Source organism: Rhinatrema bivittatum, chromosome 12 (assembly GCF_901001135.1).
Source record: "Rhinatrema bivittatum chromosome 12, aRhiBiv1.1, whole genome shotgun sequence".
NCBI lineage: Eukaryota > Metazoa > Chordata > Amphibia > Gymnophiona > Rhinatrematidae > Rhinatrema > Rhinatrema bivittatum.
In genome coordinates, this window is record NC_042626.1 from 3,937,317 (window position 1) to 3,957,857 (window position 20,541).

The 20,541-nt window shown below is 49.5% G+C and overlaps 3 protein-coding genes across 15 annotated transcripts in view; 1 reads left to right on the forward strand and 2 right to left on the reverse strand.

Moving 5' to 3' along the window:
* CNTN2 (contactin 2) overlaps nucleotides 1-1,829 on the forward strand; it is a 35,410-nt gene extending 33,581 nt beyond the window's left edge. For all 4 annotated transcript variants that reach the window (XM_029573856.1, XM_029573858.1, XM_029573855.1 and 1 more), the window contains one exon: nucleotides 120-1,829. In XM_029573856.1, coding sequence (XP_029429716.1) covers nucleotides 120-226 — 107 coding nt within the window. In that variant the 3' untranslated portion in view covers nucleotides 227-1,829. The remainder of the gene's footprint in view (nucleotides 1-119) is intronic.
* Nucleotides 1-20,541, reverse strand: part of RBBP5 (RB binding protein 5, histone lysine methyltransferase complex subunit) — a 73,436-nt gene that overhangs the window by 45,288 nt on the left and 7,607 nt on the right. For 3 of the 10 annotated variants that reach the window (XM_029573870.1, XM_029573866.1, XM_029573873.1), the window contains exons 7-13: nucleotides 13,119-13,238; nucleotides 12,681-12,834; nucleotides 11,891-11,962; nucleotides 11,524-11,641; nucleotides 11,123-11,192; nucleotides 10,622-10,851; nucleotides 10,257-10,448 (exon numbers count right to left, since the gene is read on the reverse strand). In XM_029573870.1, the coding sequence (XP_029429730.1) occupies nucleotides 10,257-10,448; nucleotides 10,622-10,851; nucleotides 11,123-11,192; nucleotides 11,524-11,641; nucleotides 11,891-11,962; nucleotides 12,681-12,834; nucleotides 13,119-13,238 (956 nt within the window). Of the gene's footprint in view, nucleotides 1-5,213; nucleotides 9,182-10,256; nucleotides 10,449-10,621; nucleotides 10,852-11,122; nucleotides 11,193-11,523; nucleotides 11,642-11,890; nucleotides 11,963-12,680; nucleotides 12,835-13,118; nucleotides 13,239-20,541 lie in introns of those variants that run through there. The other 7 variants (XM_029573875.1, XM_029573876.1, XM_029573874.1 and 4 more) reach the window with 7 other exon arrangements.
* Nucleotides 3,192-5,108, reverse strand: TMEM81 (transmembrane protein 81). The gene has a single exon (XM_029573887.1). The coding sequence runs from the start codon at nucleotides 4,346-4,348 to the stop codon at nucleotides 3,569-3,571; it is 780 nt and encodes a 259-aa protein (XP_029429747.1). The 5' UTR covers nucleotides 4,349-5,108; the 3' UTR covers nucleotides 3,192-3,568.

A 20,541-nucleotide genomic window follows, 5' to 3' on the forward strand; every position in this document is an offset into this window, starting at 1 on the left:
GTCGGGCAGCTCCAGTGCATAAAACACAGGCTACCCCAGGCCTGGTTTTACCCCACAGAGTTTGGGGGCTCATAGGTCCTGTTCCTTAGATAACCCCCTCCCTGTGGCTTCCCTTTCAGGCACTAGCATGATGGTGGAAAACATTTCATCGAGGCTACGAGCCGACACCATTGTCATAGCCAACACGGTGGCACTGCTGGCCCTGATTAGCTACGTGCAGCTCTAATTCTGGCCAAGGCCACGAAGGATCATCTGGGAAAGCTGCTCTTCCAGTAGGAGTCATCCTTTTCAGCTGGCACGTTCCTAACCACAAGGGGATGCTGACAGAAAACGCAGCATTTGGTGGACAATGCACATTTTTTTGTAGAAAATAGAGCGTTTTATATCGGGATGACATGATCTTTGACAAATCAAGGATTTTTTTTTAATTTTTTTTTAACTGAAAAACTTGATATAGCACTACAGGAATCATGTACTATGTTTACTATCCAGGGGGAGGGAGCAACCTTATTAAGCCATGGATGAAAATAACTTGAATGTGGGGATGGAATTTTTAAAAAAATAATTTTTTTTTGTTAATGTTTTGCACTGAACACACTCAATCCAACCAACATCTGATGCTCGAGGATGGAAGCTGGGGAGAATGAGAAAGAGGTGGAAAGGGCAGGAAATGAAACCAGAGCCAATGGGAGAATCTCTTCTGAGCATCAAAATCCTGCTATGATCACAGCAGGAGCGAGAGCCAAGAACCAAATCTCTTTTGGGCAGGGAAGAACTAGCAAGAGACCAAAAGGGTGAGAGGCAGGCGCCAGTGTGAGGGAGCGGGTGGGGAGCAGAGACAGGAGGTAGGGCTAGAAGAGCAGCTCTCTGCTGAGAATTGGGCTCCAGAGCTGCTGAAAGAAGGAGGAGAAGGTAAAGGCCATACTGAGGGGGGAACGATCCCAACATGCAAACACCTGGCAGGCTCAAGGACAAGGAGGTCATCCTCCGAGTCTGGAGAGAGGGTGGGGAGAACCAGCAGAGGTTGCAGGAGCCAGGACGGGGGTGGAATTCAGGCAGGCATGGGAGGGAGAGACACAGACACACAGACAGACAGACACAGACACACACAGGGCCCTTGCCAGGGAGTGAACGAAAAGATCACAGGATAAGCAAGACCGGAGGGAGCAGGTTGGGCAACCTGGGCCTTTTTCTTCTGTGCATTCAGGGAAGCAGAAGAGGTGAAAGGTGCCAGGAAAGTTCTGATTTTTTTTTTTTACCTTAAGGCGCAAAAGGGCAGCAGAGGTCATAAAAACTGGTTTGTATTACCATTTATCAGCAGTAGATGGCAACTTGGGTATCACGCTTCAGGGGCACGGCTGCTGCCCTGGTGGAGAGGACTGAGGCACCAAGCAGAGTTTTTTGGTTTGGTTTTTTTTTTAAGCAAATTGGTTTAGTGGAAACTCAAAGAGCCGCATATTGATGCAGTGTTGCCCCAGGGGTTTGCTTCCAGCGCTGCACATCCCCACCACTTTCACAGGTAAGAAGGCATGACGCTTCTGCCCTATGGCACCCGCCATACAATGCCATCCTGGGATTCCTCCTCAGGCCCTGAGCAACGCTCAATTACATCCCGACTTCCTGAAAGAAAGCGAACTGCAGCCCTGGCTGTGCTGGACGACGCGTCACCTCACAGCAATTTAAAGAGTTGTGAACACCCCTGTACCAAGCGTTTCCCCCACCCCAGGACAGGACGCATGTGTGCAATGCCAGCATCTGACTGATAATTTCCGATCCTTGAATTCAGGTTATTTCTGCTTTGTCTCTATTAAACTATTGTCTGATTTGAAGGAGCCTTTCATTTTCTTATGTGCACCAGTAAATGAAACATTTGGATGCTCCTAGGCCAGAGGCAGACTATCCCACTCATCTGTTACTTTTCCAGCTGTCCCATGGTTTTCGCTGGCCAGATCACATGAGAAACATGGATAGATGCAATCCCCACCAGGGAGTTCCCAGGAACGCCGACAAGAGTCCGGTCAGCCCCACCAGAGCACAGGACTAGACAAGGAACGAGGCACAACGGCTCCCTCCCGGCCCTAGTGTCGCAATCGATCGCAAACCCCTGGATTAAGAGCCAGGCAATCGCCGCTCAGTCCTGCATCTCCCGGCCCTGGCTGACTAGGCCCTCCCCGCTGAAGCTCCTGTTGAGCTTTGCTCTTCTACTTCTTACATGCTTTTCTTTTTAAACAAGGAACTTAAAGAAACTTTATTAAGGAGGTACTTCCCAGAGGAAGAAGGGCGAGAGTGAGCCTCGGAAGGTCGAGAGAGCCAGGATCCCTGGCTATCGGACCGTCCAGTACTCTGCGGGCGAACCCAGTCAGCGGCCCGGCTCCACGTGAGGGATGGCCCATGGAGATGCCTAGCACCTCAGGGAGTGTCCGTGAGCTGGAACCTAAAACTACTGCAAAACAAAAAAAAAATAATCTTCTTTTCCTTAACTAATTAACAGCCTGCAGGTGCATCTCTACCATCTGCTGGAGTCAGAAATACTGAGGTCCTGCAGGTAGCACTCTCAGTTAAGCAGCAGTGCCTCAAAGTTTTGTTCTGACTCCAACTGCTGGAAGGGATGAATAACCCACTGGTCTGGACTGATCTGGGTATGTTCAGGAAAAGTTAACCGTTAACCCTGGAAATGATGATGACAGTTACACCTCTGGAGAGAGGACAGTGCAGCCCAAACCGTCATAAACTTGCACACTATTTTCCAGCTGTTCTTCTAAGTAGTAACTGAGCTCCCTATGATGGAGCTGGGAACTCAGGATTTCAGGCAATGGGATAAGAAATATTACAAAGCTGCTTACACTCAAATAAGAAGCAGGCCTCAAGTTTCTACTATTAAAAATCTTTTTCTAATTTAGGTTACATTTGTATGCTTTTGTAACCAGCTGCTAGCTGAGTGGCAGGGCTGCGAAACATCTGGGTTCCAAGATTCGGGGCAGGCAGGGGCTTTTACCCCCCTTGGGAGTCAGGTTCTCTCTCACCACCCAAAATAGCAATCACAGCACTTATCAGATACCTCTGAATGGCACTGTGGTCAGTAGCCCTTGGCCAACAATTGTTGTAATGGCAGGGCTAGGACCAGGGGTGCAAAGAATGGAGTGGATGGAAGCAGGACAAGACTGACCGGTATTCAGTGCTTTATTTCATCAGGTTATGGTGCATTTCATTCATATTCCTTACAAACATTTGCGCTTAGGCCCAATCCATTTCATTCTATAGTTAGCAATTTTGTCAAAACAAATCCTTCAGACCTGTATATGTAGATGGAAGAGTAGGGGAGGTCCTGCTTGGGGAAACTGCCTAAAGCTTATTGCATCAGCAGGTACCTGTCAAACTCTCTCCTGCATGTGAAGACGACAAATACAAAAGCCTTGATTTACCAAGACAAGCAAAAAAAAAAAAAATTGCCCTTCTTTACCATAAACCAGGAAATGCGTCATGCTGCAAAAAAGCGTATAAAATTTAAAAAAAGTGACAGGATAGTCATTTCCCCATCGGTGAATTACAAATTCACTACCAAAACATTTCAGTGCTGCTCCTCAAATATACTCTGCTTCTGTTTTACAAGCAAAATATACAGGAGTACTCCCAGTATCAGGGCTGCGAGAAAGCCACTCCCCCCACCGATCAGGAACACATAGAGGGCCTTCGTCTGCCACGGCAGCTCCTCCAAGGCCACAGAGTATTCAGGCTTTTGCTCCTCAGTGGCAGCGAGTGCCTCCAGCTTTTCCTTACTCGTCAAGAACTTTTCAAAATCCAGATTCACCAACTTTTTAGAGATGATTTTCAAACCAAAATAAACCCTCTTGATCAGCTTTAAATTCACCACCAGCTGCACATCGCAGCGGTAAGTCCCTGCATCCTTCTCCAGAGCCGGCTGAAACTTGATGGTGTAGTTCTTGGTTTTGAAGGGCTTGAAGAGAGAATCGTCCGTGCTAATAATGCCCCTGGCAGCCCTCCAGTTGTACAGCAAGCTTTGACTGCCGGTGCTAAGGACGGCTGTGGTAAAGCAGCTGATCTCAAAGTCACGGCCTGCAGGGACGGTGAATGTCTGTAAGCCACACACCCAGTTGGTCAGGCAGCTCACGCGTCTGACTTCGCAGTTGCTTTTAGTGCCGTCAGGGCGGACGAGGCACACAACATCGTCCTTGTGGCCCAGCCCACAGGTGACAGAACAAGTTGTGGCATTGATCAGCACTTTACCAGAGACGGCTTTAAGCTCTGGAGGAAAGGTTATCTGGGGAATGTCATACGTTACCATCCAAGGAAGCAATATCCCGACGACAGTCACTGCCAAGGTTCTCATGGCCCCAGAGCCTTATCACAACCCTCGCTAATGGGGAACAAGATTTTTTCCCCTTTTTTAATATTAACAAGTTGCTTTGTTTCCAAGTGGCCACACAGCCCTGCCACGTGTGCCTCGGAGGGAGGAATACTCTCAGAATCACATGCTTGCTACGTGCTAGAACCAGCACCATTACCTAATAAAGCTCTTCTGACAGCACAATTCTCATCGCCCAGGCCTGCAGCCCGCGCTGACGTCAGATGTCCAATGGGCCATTCTCTTGGAAAGCAAACAGGGGGAGGGTTAGCTATCAGTAAATTGCAGACAAATAATTGCCACCTGTTCGCTTTCCAAATCACAAAATTAAATATTTCCCTTCATAATGCTGGTTTTGAGTCAATTTTTGTCACGGAAATCTGACACCACTTGCGCTGTTAACACTCCCCTCACTATATCCACCAGCAACAAGGGCTTTCTTCCATTTGTAATCTTCCAGACTTTCACATCTAAAGCCCAGCAGTGACAGTTTTATCAGACTCTCGTCCTTTACAGAACTGACCCAAAGTTTGCTTTGGCTGGGTCCAGCTCTGCCAGGTCAGACCAGTATTTTGCTGCTCAGTCAGCGTAAAACTAGTTACCCATGCCGAGAGCATGTCTGGACGTGTTCCTCATTAGGTGAAGCACCTAACCCCATAAAATCAGCAGCCCATGGGGCTATGGAGACACCAAAGCCCAGGGCCAACAACTTCCATGCACCGAGCTGGAAAAGTACTTCTGGCTCTGGCCAAACTATTCCCATAAAAGTTATTGCAAACAACAGGATTCTGAAGGCAGCAGTACGGATGGATGGATGGGCTCAAAGAATAAGGAAAATAAGCAACAGAAGTTCTGCGAGGCTCAGACATCCAAGCCAGGTCTGCTTTATTTCAGTATTTACAATTAGACAGCCATTGAAAAATTCTGTACAAAATGACATCAAATAAAAACGAACGCAAAGAAATATAAAAAAAATGTATGTACACAAGAGGAGACTTTCTGCAAGTCTGACAGCGTTCCCAGCAGTTTACAGAATATTTGCTTTGCAAATTTTGTCTGGAGATTTCAGCAGCAAACCTCGGACATGGAGCGTCCTGCTCGGTGTGGGCATCCCAAGGCCTGCTTCAGAGGCCAGTCAGGTGAAGCCAATGATTTAAAATCAGCTTCCCAGCACCTGCAATTAAAGTGCCATGTTCATGCACACTTTCAGCAAAACATGGCAGCTGCCAGAACGGGGGAAGGGGCTGTGTAAGGTTTGTATGCAAGATGGCAGAAGGCAAAAGGGACGATGATTGTCCCTCAGCGACTGAAGCACTTATTAGCGAAGTAAAATCTTACAAAGCAGCACTTCATTTTCATAATCAGGGATGTCTTTTTACTGCATAAACCATGCAACCCCCTTATCATAACACACTGAAGGACGAGTTACTTAGCAAAGAAATATTTCCTCCACAGACCAGCAAGCTTTGCAGGGACACCTGATGTGCCCCGTGGAAGCAGTGGCAACCACAGAAGAGATTTCAGTGCATGCAGTTCATCCCTCGAGCCTCTGCAGGTGCTGGAGCTTCCCTCCCCCAATTTACCAGAATAGCCCAAGCATAAAGCAGATGGGCCCTCAATGTCGTGGCTGAGCTAAACAAGAGATACCAACCAACCCCCTGCTCGGTCTGCTCTACCTGAGGGTGGCCCACACGAGAATCCGGTCCTGTCTTTTTTTTTTTCATTCTCCAGCCTGCAGGATTGCACCTCTACCACCTGCTGGAGACAGAGAAATACTGAGGCACTGCACATGGCACTCCCAGTTACGTAGCAGTGCCTGGAAACTCTTATTCGCTGCCTCCATCTGCTGGTAGGGATGCAAAAAACACTTGTCTGGACTGATCTGGGGTACAAATAGGAAAAATAACTTCCTCAGGGAACTGATTTATAATTAAACTTTCAATCCATCCGTCCCAGGGCCGGCACGTCCATTAGGCGAACTTCGGCAGTCGCCTAGGGTGCTGAGCCATACGGGGCACTGAAGAGCAGCCACGTGGTGCCGCAAGCGGGGCCTATCCCGCTCGCAGCAAAGAGAAAGAGAGACTGTGTGCTTCTCAGCTCGTGGCCCTGAGAAGCACAGAGTCTGCGCTGAAACAGGTAGGGGGGGGGGGGGTGCCCTATACCTTCCCCATCCCCTAATGTCTGGGTAACTAAATAAAATGCTGCGTGTACATAGAAGCCTGGAGGTGGGAGGGTAGGTTTTTCTTTGATCTGGCTAGGGCATGAAAAGTAGTCCCTTTCAGAAGATGTGAATGCCAGGTGGCAGGCCTAGCGTGAGCCCTGCCAGGGGGCCCAGCTTCAGACACTCCCCGTGCAAGGCTTAGCAGCGACCCCAATAGGGCGGTTCTCAGCTGGAGACTCTACTTCCCACACAGCCTCATCAAAAGCCGCCAGCACCTGCTTACTTCTATCAAACTGGAAGCTTATGCAGGCTCCTAAAATTCAGGAGTTGGTCTTGTGAAAGGGGAAGGACAATGGACTGGTTGAGATGAAAATGTGATAAGGAAAAATCTTTAATCAGGGAAAAACAAAGGTGAAGTCAGAGCTCGAGTGGGGTCGACAGTATTGTGGTAAAAGGAGCCAGCAGTCCTGGAAAAGTGTAAAGGGATCTCAGCACTGTACCCGTCGTGCACACAAACCCAAAGCTGCCTAGAGAACTGGACAAGATCCTGGATCAAGCTGAAGAGGAAGGAATGGACGCATGCACTGAAAACCTCAATCCCGGGCACATCAAGAGCTGCTGCTCTGCAGAGAACCAACTAATGCACCCGTAAGTGCAGAACATTGTAATCTGCAGAGAAATCACCACTTTCCCTCCATCCCCTTACACTAAGTGCATTTTCTGATCTATTATTTACTGTTAAAAAGCAGAGGCATCTGAAGCACACTAGGTCAGTGGAAGGGAGGCATAACCCCATGGTCTGGACTGATCCTGGTACATGCAGGGAACCTCCTTTGGCCACATTTATTAATACGAGTACGCATGGAGAGAACCTTTCCTCTCTCAGGATGAACTGGGGGTTTTCTAGGTGGTGTGACCCACCACAAGTTAACATGAGCACGCAAAGCTGTCCAAACACAATGCAAGAGACACAGTTATGCCATTCTGCTCTTTAAACTTTCAATATAAAAACTGTGAAAAGCTCAATTTGTTCAAAATGATTTTTAGGAAAAAAGAATGCAGAGTAATCTTTCCACTGATTTCATCTGCCTGACTCTTGCCTACACCACCTCTCCTTCTGATAAATGGATCACAAGAGGGGCGCACCAAGGAGCAGGAAGTAACCAGGTCATCTTGTCTAGGACATGTAGGTTTAAAAAAAAGTCACAGTAACCCCCAAATTTATAATCAAATGAAAACAAAAACTATACATCGTATCTGCAGTCTCTCTCCCTGCAAAGAGGGAATCTGGTAGCAAATAAAACCCATGGCAGAATATTTAGTACAACTTTGCCCTTTCATCAGAGAAAGCCATCCTGCAGATGTGAGAAGACGTAAATATAAGAAACTGTTACATTAACAAACTGTGAGCAGAAAGCAAGTCCTGACAGCAGACATTAAATCACCTCCAATGAATACAGAATTACAGATCAAACCCAGCTTTCTTTCTTCACGCATACGCACACAGGCATTAGGATGGCTTCTGGCCTGCTGCAGCCCGCTGGACGGGGTGCGTGTGTGATTACCATAGGAGCCCCGTGGCAATAAATAGAAAGGAAGCATCCCTGGGAGGCAGCCAAACCCTCACGCTCTGCTGCTCTGCCACTTGCAGGTGCACAAGGAAAACTGAATAGAAAAAGGTCCACACAGTGACAGTAACAGCCACCATAACATCAGTCCAGGGAAGAACACAGTCCACCAAAACCATTGCAGCCAGTGATCAGGAGCGTCCTTACCAGACCCGATACAAGTAACACGAGAGCCGCTGCATTCAGAGCAGAAAGTGACTCAGTGTTAAGGGAAATCCAGCTGAACAGATGAGTGCATCCCAAACACAGCGAGCATCTTAGCTCCCAAGCAGTGGGGTAGAAACGCTGCCATTTCCTGCTACGTAACAGAGGCAGGGGCATCATTCTCAGAGCCCCTGTGCATGCTCCTGGGGCCACTTCTGCCATCGCTGCACTGGAAAGGGTGGGGTGGAGGAAGACCCTCCTCTCATAGCCTGTGACAAAGACGGCAAAAAAAACAAACAAACCCCAAATACAAAAAAATAGAAAAATACAGTGACAACCTATAAAAACCAAAAGAAAGGTTTGCCAGAAGTGGTGGGCAGAGCTACCATGCGTACAGCAGGTAACGGGGTCCTTTCCACCTTGAATCTAGTTTAATGCTTCTCAGCTTCAGAGCAAGGGGCTTACATTCAGGGAAACAATGCTTTCTAGGTTTTCTCTGTCTGAGGACAAGTACAGAGCCCCACCAGCACCTTTCCCAAGAGGAAAAGAAATTCATCTTCCAAAATCTCTCTTCTGACTTTAAAAATGCATCCTGCCGAGCACAGGTTACTGGCAGGCCACCCCTTGTCCCATCACTGTACAGGACAGAGAAACAGAGAGTAGGTGTGTGTAGGAGTGGGTGGGCACACTCCTGTCTTCACAACAGTTCTGAAATTGCACCACCTCCTAAGACCAAAAACAGATGTGAAGAAAAGAAAAGGGTTGTTAGCAGGTCTCAGAATCAGCGTAGCGCTCCGCCAGCAAGCTGCCACGGTGTTGCAGTCGTCACCAAGCTCTAAAGCGTCACTGACTTAGAGAGGAGAGTGAGCATGAAGTCTCCTGCTTCTGAAAGCACAAACACAGACCAGAGGAGGAGTCCACAACACTAGCAGGTCAGGCAGGGAAAAATAAAATTCTCGCCAATGTCCTAATCTCAAAAGCAAGCTAGCTTTTTCTAACACCATTCAACTCAACATGCTTTAGAGTTCAGTACCTCAGGAACATGCATGCATCCACCAACAGGGTAAGCACATTTCAGGCACCAGAAGTGTGCACTTGAGTAATTTGCTATTTTCCTGATCTATCGTTCCACATACATACCATGAGATACAGAAAATGCAGTGCGGCCTCAACTAATGGCTACTGATAAGCAGGGCTGACTCATGCATTCTGCATGATTTTGTTCAGAGTTGCACAGTCTAATCAATTGTACTACAAGCTCAGGGAGGGTGCTGCTGAAAAGCAGGCACTGCTCTTACATGCTGTACGCTCTGTGGCCAGGGTGGGGTGCTAGAGCTCACTTGCTTCCAGATGTGGCCTGTAGCTTTATACTCGTGTGCCAAGTTCAGAAAAAAACAGCACAGCTGTTCCCTGCATACCTCTGTTCCCCTGCCTCCCTGCTATACACAGCACAACAGCAAATTCATCACACAAGCAAGACAGCGGCGGGCAGCAGAAACAGCAGAGCAGACAAAATAGGATCTGCATAGCAAGCAAAGGTGTGGGGGGGGGAAGGGGAGGGCACAAGGGTAGGGAATCGCACCTGCACAGGTGCAAAACAGCAGCAGGAGCTGCAACAAAGGACAGGCATCATTCTGTGCATGCAAAACGAGAGCCTCTTATCTCCTGCTTTGATTTAAAGCTCAACTCCTCCTCACTGGCTGCTCCGAGTGATTCCCCGTGCCAATCGCTTATTGCAGTTGACCCTCTTTGCTAAAAAAGGAACCCAAGATCCCCACTGCGCCATTAGAATATCTCCCTCTAAACCTGTAAGGGGGAGCTTTGCAGAGATGCCACAAATGTGCCCATCCTTGGCAGCATCAAAACGAGCATAAAGAAGAAGTAAAAGCAGGCAAGCTGGGGAAGACGGGATGGGATGGGATGGGATGGGATGGTGGGGGCCTCCAAACGGGGTCCTTACCTGTCAGGGGCTGTCCCAGCTCCGCCTGCACTTTACCCTTCACTGCTCCTTCCAGAGGCAAACCTCTGTCCCCCTTGTAGATTTTCGGTTTAAATGGAGAGTCTCTCTCTTTACCTTTTGATCCCTTTGGCCTGCCTGCTTGCTTCTTCTTGGACTTTCCATCCCCTTTCACACCCAACAGGGGGTGCACTTCTGGAAAGCCAGAGAGGAGCCAGGTGGTCAAGAATCAGAGACACAACAGACATGGAGACATTAGTCATGCAGATCCCCCTGGATACGAGGAAAGCAGGAAACTAAAAACAGAAGCGAATAAGAGTCAGCTCCTGTTAGACTAGATTAGGTTCTCAGCCACGCCACACGCTCACCGTCCACAGGCACTCCTTGCAGCTCCACAGTCGTGGTTTTGGGTTTTTTCTTTGGCAGCTGAGAGCCATCTGATGTGGCCTGCCGTTTCTTCTCTGAAGCCATCCCATCCTCGGTGACTGATGTCTGTACAGCATCAGGAGGTGGCCCATAAGGGTTCTCTTCAGGGTCCTCCACCTCTGGCGCGATGGGCAAGTACAGCAAGGCCTTGGAGTCTTCCAGTTCCTCGTCACTGTACAGACAGGGGAGCTGATTTTATTTTTTCAAACAGGATCCAAAACCCATCCAGAAGAAAGCAGGGCACTGTAGAATGTGGCCTTGGGCATTGCTGACGCTCTGTATGACTCAGAACAGAAGCAAGACCTGAACATCCCAAACCACCACTTAGAGTCAAGATTTACAATCACTACAGAAGACAACAATAAATCAAAAGCCAAACTGAAAGGAGAGTTGCAATTTCAGGCTTACTCACACAAGTACGCAGCCCTCAACCAACCAGTTACCTGCTACAGAAAGCTGCTATGGGATCCACGCTGGTTACATCAACCTCCTCGTCTTCGGCTGCGTCTGCACCTGTATGGCCGGATATGGGAAAGTTAAGAAATCAGTTCCCAGCTACAAGCAGATAAAGGTCCTACCCCATCCTGCACTAGACATGGCAGACAGCTGGTCAGCCCACTAACCTAAGCACGGGTCCGGCAGCATTCACGGATCTGCTTTACATTACATTACATTCCGTGACACCTAAGCACGGGTACGGCAGCATTCACGGATCTGCTTTACATTACATTACATTCCGTGACACCTAAGCACGGGTCCGGCAGCATTCACGGATCTGCTTTACATTACATTACGTGCCTCCAGGAGCTGCTGCAGAGCGACACCTGCACTCTCTCAGGATTACCTGTCTGCTCTGGTTCACTTTTATCCTCATCTTCTATATCAAATTCAGACTCCCTCTCCTCGTATTCCACATTCTCGTCCAGTTCCTTGAAGTCGGGGGCAAAGGCACTCCAGTTTTCCTACACCATAACAATGAAAAATCAACTCACAAAAGCAGTACTTCTCAAAAAACAACTCAGGCGAGGCGCTGAGCCGCACTGCTTCCCGCCAGCCACAGCCTGGTGAGCAAGCGAGGCACTTTATGCTCCGTCAGCTGAATACGAGCAATAAGAAATCCAGCTTACACGTTACGTGCAGTTGAAAGTACAGGCATACAATCGCCTGATCTCCCACTATAATGTCAGAGTCCCCAGATGTTAGAAACCTACCACTTGATTCTGTGCCCATATGGACACCACGCCACTGGAAATGGAAGCTATTATGGGCCGGACAGGATGCCACTGGAATAGCAGAACACACATTTCAGTATAAGCCAAGCTCTTGCCGATTCATGAATGAAGATAAGATAAAAGTCTGAGGTAACGGAGTTGTCATTCTGGATTCTATTATCTATGCAGCCCCCATTGATAATATTAAGTCTCTTCCTTCCAATTACAGTTTCTTTGGAATCACTGCCCTTATTTAGCGAGAGAAGCCTATGACAGACAAATACTTTGTAAGATTACGGCACAATTACTGCAACATTCTATACATGGGATTGCAGACAAAATTAAACCAACCCCAATAGGTCCAGAATATGGGCCCCAAAACCCTTCAGAATCCTATCCACTCTGGCTCTTGATCGCTTCCACCTACTGTCTATTGTTTTCAGACTGAATTTTAAGAGTTAGCCTTCAATATCTGAAAAATAGACTTGTATGTCCCAAACAGAACATTACGACTCTCCCTTCCACAGAACAGGATCCCTGAAGGAGAGTTGTAAAACCTGGCTTTTTATTGGAGTACTATAAAAGCAGGACGAAATTAACATGGATCATGGAACTAATGGCTTCTTGCCTTTATGAAGCAACGCTACTACTGTGCATGTTTATTTCCCATTTATACAGTTTCTATTCATAGTTCATATTTCTACTATGGGTACTGCATGGATACAAATAAATAAATCTGTGTCTGCGACGCAGGGAGAGTTGCCATTCTATGCTAACATGATGTGCTCACAGCCACGTCCAGAAGTAGCTCCCCACGGGTTCCATGCAAGATTTTCACCAGGTTCCCAATGCTCTTTTCCCAGATATATAGAGCATGCTGCCGTGCTGATCCTGCCACAATGTACTCGCCATCCCCAGAGAAGCAGCACTTTTTCCATGGTGTCCTGCAAATAATGGAGGTGGGACAGCAGCAGGTAACTTTCTCACTACATGAGAGGCAAAGAAGCCTAAAGGAAAGAGCGCAAAGACTACACTTGCACACACACACACACAATACACTGAGAATGTGTGAGAGGGACACTAAACACACTGTGGTGACGTGCATTAAAGACAGAGTATAATGTATAGTAAATGCACATGTATGTGAACAGAAAACACTTCTGCAAAACAACGAGGCCAGCACAGCACTCTGCAACATTTGAAGGAAAGTCGTACGTATTGCTCCCACCTGTTCACCAGATCCTGCAGCTTTTGCATGGGTTCTGGCTCCCCATCTCGCCCACAGGTCAGGATTTCCCGCCCATCATACACTCGGATTATTCTGTCTGCTGTGTTTATTAAAAAGCAACTGCAAAAACAAAGTTTAGAACAGAGGGATACAAATAATTTTTAAAAAGGCTCCTATAGGAAAAGACTGGGAGAAGGAAGAAATCAGATGCACACCAGATTTTCACATCTAGTATCTCAATTTCAATCCTATAACGGGATTTCTTACAAGTACCTGTCCTCATACAATTGCTTGACTATTTTATACAACTCAAGATGATGAGCAGTCTGTGCTCTGGTAAGGCTCAGGGTTAGAATGACAGGAATGCAGCAGGTCACCACACAGCGGTGCAGGTAATGCTGGTGGTGGGGCAGGGGGAAGCTGTTCCAGTACTGGAATAGTAGGAGGTGCAGCTGCAGGGTGGAGTGAGGTGCATGTCCTCATCCCAGAAATGCTGGGTGTTGCAGGACATTATAGAGGTATACTCCCCCCACTATTTAAAATGCATTATATACCAATTTCAGATCCAAAGACCAAGCAAAGCAGTGAACATGCAAATAAAAATACACATAAAATACAATCAAATACAATAACCAGAATAAAACCTAAGTAAAACTAAACAATAAAGTAAAACATAAAACATTATCTAGCCTAGAACTAGCCTCACAATTATACACGCAGCCCTGTGTACAATCCCTATAGAAACAGCTACTCCTGTGTGTAAGAGGGCTACAGGTAAGAAATTACGGAGGCAACGTATTAACACATTTTTGGGTTGAAGATTACAGATCACCAGCCTACAATATAATCTCCTTCAGTCAATGTTCACCCACTATCAAATACCTGCAAAACGCTAATTGACACAATGACTGCACTAGGCTTCAATAAATCAGTTACGGATAAACCAACACACAAAGCAGGGCACTCAGACCTGATCTTCATTAACAGTCACCTTCCTAGAAAACATAAAAACAGACTACACACAAATTCCATGGTCAGACCACTTCCTTATTAAATCCCAGATCAAACACACAGGTCCAATAAAGATACAAAACACGGAACCAGTGGAATTCAAATACCTCCCGCCCTTTGATATTGATATACTAAAAGAAAAATTACACGAAGAACTCACTGCAATCACACAAACAGACACACTGCAACGACAGATTGGATAAATAGAACCACGGAACTGGCAAACAAAATAAACCCCCAAAAATGGCCTGCATTAAAGAACCAAAACAAATAAACCCATGGCATAACGAGCAAATCAAAGAAGTGATGCGAACCCTTAGAAAGAAAGAAAAGGAATGGAACAGGAATAAAACAAAACAAAATACAGAAAACAACTGGCCTACTACAAACAAGTAATTCTTGAAACCAAAAAGAAATATTACAGCGCAAAAATAGAAAAGTTTGCAAACAATCCCAGAACCCTATTTAACATAAGTAAAAAACCTCACCAGTGACAACACAATCTCCAGACCTTACAAGAGAATCAATGCAATGAAGTAGCTCAGTTTTTTAAAGACAAAATTGAAAAATTAAGAAATAAAATCCCGAACACAACCAAGCAAGAGATTAAGATGCTCACAAGGGACGTTAATTTATGGTCAGAGTTCGAAGAGATATCACACAATGAAGTTGAGAACATGATAAAAAAGCTGAACCCAGCTCCTCATTCAATTGACACCATACCCATAACAGAATTTAAAAAAACTAGCCAATACAGTCGCTCCAACACTAACTAATGTTATCAACCTCTCCCTAAGGATCTATGCCAGATATACTAAAAGGGGACATAATCAAACCAATCATTAAGAAAAAGAACCTGGACCCCCTAAATCTGAGCAACTATAGGAAAATTAGTTTCTTACCTGATAATTTTCGTTCCTGTAGTACCAAGGATCAGTCCAGGACACCTGGGTTGTGACTCCGCACCAGTAGATGGAGACAGACTAAAACTTGTGGGCGGAGCCATATATGCCCCTGTGCCAGTCACAGCCCCTCAGTCATACGTAATGTCAAAGTAGCAATGCAACCAATCAATAAAACTGACTAGAAAATTCACTAACCAACCCAAAACTTAGCAGCAAACTCCTAACCGGACTCCCCAACCGGGAGAGCTAAACAAGCGATCAGCAGGACTAAGAACAATTATGAGCGGACTCTCCGTTACTGTGGCGAAGCTCTGCGGGCGGGATCCTGGACTGATCCTTGGTACTACAGGAACGAAAATTATCAGGTAAGAAACTAATTTTCCTTTCCCTGTACGTACCAGGATCAGTCCAGGACACCTGGGATGTACCAGAGCAAAAGTTACCTAGGGTGGGAAGCAGAGAGGCCCGCTCGGAGTACCCTCTCTCCAAATCCCCCGGAATCGGGAGCCCGGACATCCAACCGATAATGCCTGATAAAGGTATGCATCGACCTCCAGGCAGCCGCCCTGCCAATCTCTTGAGGCGATACCTCGACTTCCAGGTAGCCGCCCTGCCAATCTCTTGAGGCGATACCTGAGAAGTTTCCGCCCAGGATGCGGCCTGGAGCCAATGGCCTCCTTAAGCCAACGCACGAACGTCGGGCGGAACGCAGCGGCCCATTTCTTTGGCCCCGAGAACAAAACGAACAGATGGTCGGTTACCCGGAACGGATTAGTAACCTCTAAATGAAGAAGAGACCTCCGCACGTCCAGCTACCGACTGGGGATCAGAGGACTCCCCGACCCGAAAACGCCGTTAACTCCACTGACTAATTCACGTGAAAAGACGACTCAACCTTAGGAAGGAAGAAAAGGATCGGCCGCCAGGACACTCCAGGATCGGAAATCCGCAAGAACGGTTCCCTACAGGACAGCGCCCGCAACTCCGCCCGTCTTCAAAGGAAGGGCCTTCGGAGTTGCGCGCTTCAATGGCGCCAACGGAGCAGAGCCTAGGGCGGAAGAACCCAGTAGAAGTTCCAAGACGGACAAGGTGGACGCAATGGAGGACGGAGACGTTCAGCCCCCCGAAGAAAACGGGAGATATCCGGAGGAAGAGCCAAGAAGGCTCCCCGGACCTTACCCCGCAAACGTGCAAGCGCCGCCACCTGGACCCGTAGCGAACTGCACGGCAAGCCTTTGACCAGACCGGCTTGAAGAAACGTTAGAATCTCTGCGACTGAAGCAGAAAATGAATCCATCGCTCGCTGCACGCACCAATCCTCAAAAACCGCCCAGACCCAGACAGAAGCCAGAGACGTAGACCGCGTCCTGTACCACAGCAACGAGGCTATCACTGCATCTGAGTAACCTTTTCTCCTCGGGCGACTCCTCTCAAAAACCCATGCCGCGAGATAGACGTGATCCGCCACCTCCAGGCAGCCCGGGTCCTGATGTAGGAGCCCCGCGAACCCATGGAGACAAATAGGAGACGTCACCGACAACTGGATGAAACCTGCGAGCCACGGACGACGTGGCCACTCCGGTGCCCCCATGAGCACATGGAACGGGTGCAATCTATGCGCCGCAGAAACTTGCCGACCATCAACCACGGGGAAAACCTGTACAGGGGCAAAAACCGTCGGCCAAGGAAGGACCAGCGCGTCGACGCCTTCTGCTCCCCGTTTTCGACGCCGACTGTAGAAACGCGGAGCCTTCGCATTGTTCCATGTGGCCATCAGGTCCATGTGGGGCAGCCCCCCACGGAAAAACATCGTCCGCCAACTCCCATTCCCCGGGATCTAGATGGTGGCGGCTGAGGAAGTCCGGTTGGACATTGTCGACCCCGGCAATGTGGGACGCGGCGATGGAGCCGAGATGGCAATGTGGGACGCGGCGATGGAGCCGAGATGGCGCTCTGCCCAGCTCATCAGCAGGTGCGCCTTCTCCACCACTAGTGGACTCCTTGTCCCCCCTTGGCGATCGATGTACGATACCGCTGTTGCATTGTCCGACAACACGCGGACCGCCTTCCCCCGGACCACGGGGGGGGGGGGGGGGGGGACCACAGGGAGGGAGGCCTGCCGGGCCAGGCGTAACGCTCAGGTTTCCAGACGGTTGATGGACCACTGCGACTGGCCGGAGGACCACCGGCCCTGCACTGACTTGCTTAGGCAGACCGCTGCCCAACCGGAGAGGCTGGTATCCGTCGTCACCACTGTCCAGTTGGGAACCAGCCGGGATATACCGCAAGTGAGATGGTCCAAATCGAGCCACCAGTGAAGACTGGCCCTCGTCCGGGCCGTGAGCGGAAGCGGTAGGTGAAAACGTCTGGGCGTAGATGAGCAAAGCCCAAGGAACCAACGCCAGGGTGGACGCCATAGACCCCAGAACCGTCAGAGAATCGCAACCAGCGGCAGCTAAAGACTCCATAATCGACGCACTTTAGGCTGAAGCTTGCGTGCACGAAGCCTGCGCGGTCCAACCTTCAAGATGGAAATGATTCGGCCAGTGATTGCTGCGGTGCGTCCAGGCGAAATCCTAGCCTCCTTGGATCTCACAGAGGCGTACCTCCATGTCGGCATCCCACCGTTTTTCCAGCGGCTCCTCAGATTGTGCATCTTAGGCAGGCACTACCAATTCCGGGTTCTCCCCTTCGGACTCGCCACGGCTCCTTGCACGTGTACGAAGGTAATGGTAGTCGTAGCGGATACAACTTCGACTGGAAGGGTTCCTGGTACACCCCTACTTGGACGATTGGCTGATTCGGGCCAAGTCCGAGGGACGTTGCCATTTGATTACCCCTTTGAGAACCAAAATGGGCCAGGACGTGCCGTCCTTCCTCGGGACAATGAAGTAAATGGAACAACGACCTGTGCCTCGCTGATTGGGAGGTACGGGGAGGACTGCTTCTAAGGTCTCTAGGCGCTGGAGGGTGCAGTGCACCGCCCCTGTTTTCCTTGGATCTGTGCAGAGCGACATCAGGAAATTATCCGGTGGAGTTCGTGCAAAACGTAACTCAGAACTGTGCTGCAATAAGTTGAGGACCCACAGGGCGGACGTTATTTTGGCCCAGTCCATGAAAAGCAAAGTCAACCTCGCCCCTACGTTTGGAACGAAGGGCTATGGCTGCCTTAAGGAATGGCCCAGCAGTATCTCATTGCGAGGTCTTGGGCCCCGTGCCGGACGGGGTTCCTCCCTGGCTGCCGTAACGCTTCCCCCGGAAGGACTGCAGCCACGGGGAGGCCAGTGAAGACGTCGAGCGATAAGAAGGCCCAGAGGACCTCTGGGGACGAGATCTCTTGCTACCGTGGAAACGGGACGTAGCAGAATAGGAGGACCGAGTTCCGGACCTGTCTTCTGGGAGCTTGAAAACCCGGTTCTCACCCAGGGAAAAACCTCCAGCATCCAACTCTTTACCGAACAACAGCTTTCCCCTGAAGGGCCGTGCCCCAAGGAGAGCCTTGGAGGATCCATCCGCTGCCCCGTTGCGAAGCCAAAACCAATGGGTGAGCCGAAAGCAGCGACCATGGAATTAGCCGAAGTACGCAGTAGATCATAGAAATCATCCGCACTATAGGCGATGGCAGCCCCCAGACGATCCGCCGGCGTGGCCTCTTGAGCCAAAAAACCTGCAGTCGCCTGTAGAATTTGGGCCCGACGCAAACTAGCCCGCCTGGCGTAGTTACTACAGAGGGCAGCTCGGACCCCTTCATGCTGAAACCTCGAAGATTGACCTCTTTGTTACTGCCAACACTGCCGAATCTACCTTCGGAAGCCGGAAGCCGTAGAAGCTCCAGTACGTCCTCTGGCAGCGGATAAAGCTTGTCCATTGCCTTGGTCCCCTACAGACCCAGCTCCGGAGTATCCCATTCCTGAAACAATATGACTGACGCCGAGAAACGGAATGTGAAGGTCACCGCTGGACCAGTGAGCCCCAGCAGGACTGGGTCCATGTTCGCTCCAGGGCGCGAACCTGTCGGTGGGGCTTCCACCCCTAGGTCGTTGAGGATAGCCGGGATAAGCGGGGACAGTTCATCTCTGCGTAAAAACTGAACCACCTTAGTGTCATCCCCATCACCGGTTTGTGATGGTTTGCCTGGGCCAGTCAGGGCAGAACTGTCCCCGGACGCTCCATCGGCCCCCCTCAGGGGCTCTCCGGGCGGATCCACCTGATCCTGTGAGGTGGACTCAGACTCCGTATCCTGCGGGACCCTTCTCGGTGGTCGCCTTCCCGTTGCTGGAGCCAGGGAGAAATCTGGGCCCTCCCGGGATTTCTTCTTCCATGGGCCGTCCCCCTTAGGGTGGCCATGCCTCTCCTTGCGTCTGCGGCCCTTGTACTTGAGCACCTTGTGCAGTCGGAGCGCGAAAGCGGCCGAAAAACGAGGACCCGGATTTCTTCTGCCGTGGGTCATCCCCCTTAGAGTGGCCATGCTTCTCCTTGCGCCTGCGGGCCTTGCCCTTGAGTACCTTGCGCCATAGGAGCGCGAAAACGGCCAAAAACTAGGACCCCGAAACAGAGGAGGACCATCCTTGCTAGCCTCATCCGGGGACTTAGCCCCCCCCAGAGGACCCCCCCCTCAAAGGCCTGTGCTGAGGAGACAACGCGGGAGGCATGCCGGGATTCCCTGCCGGATCGCGTACAATTTCGCGGGCTGACCCCAAGATGGCCGCCGCTCCCGCGCTGAGCGGGAAGGGGTCAGCCGGCATGACAGAAGCGGCCAAAGCGCGTGACGGCGATGGTGCCGACCGGGATCGGCCCCCCCCTGTCTGTCCCGAACGGTCCCTCCCGCCCGGAACGCAGGCGGAGCGAATCCCCCCTCATGAAAACCGCGCGTGCGCCGAGCCGCAAGCGCGGCAAATCGATCCCCTCGGCATCCGCGCGGTCGCGGCGGAACGGGCGGCAAACTAACAAATTTGAAATTAAATAATTAATTCCTACCGCCGAAAACACTCCCCGCCCCTCGCCGAGCAAACTCCCCCCCCCCCCGGCGAAGAAACGGAGAGCCGCACAAGAAAATAAAAGCACAATCTTTTTTTTTTTTTTGTACTCAAACCTGCCGCTGTCCGGAGTCCTGAGTCTCCCCAGTACGTCCTCTGTGTCTTCTCACCTTTAAATTTCCTTTTTCTTTTTTTTTTTTTTTTTTTTTTAAATGAACCAAAGCAATAAACCAAAACCAATAAAACCACAAAGACCCTGACTAACTATCAGTCCTCAGGCCACTCAGAGGCTGTGACTAGACCTGCACCACCTACTGGAGACAGAGTAAGACTGAGGGGCTGTGACTGGCACAGGGGCATATATGGCTCCGCCCACAAGTTTTAGTCTGTCTCCATCTACTGGTGCGGAGTCACAACCCAGGTGTCCTGGACTGATCCTGGTACGTACAGGGAAAGACCAGTTTCGAACTTACCATTAATAGCTAAACTTATTGAAAAAACTGTCCAAAAACAACAGAGCACTTAGAAAGT

Excerpts from the sequence above, each read along its gene's own strand:
- TMEM81 (XM_029573887.1), bottom strand. The coding sequence starts at position 4,348 with ATGAGAACCTTGGCAGTGACTGTCGTCGGGATATTGCTTCCTTGGATG.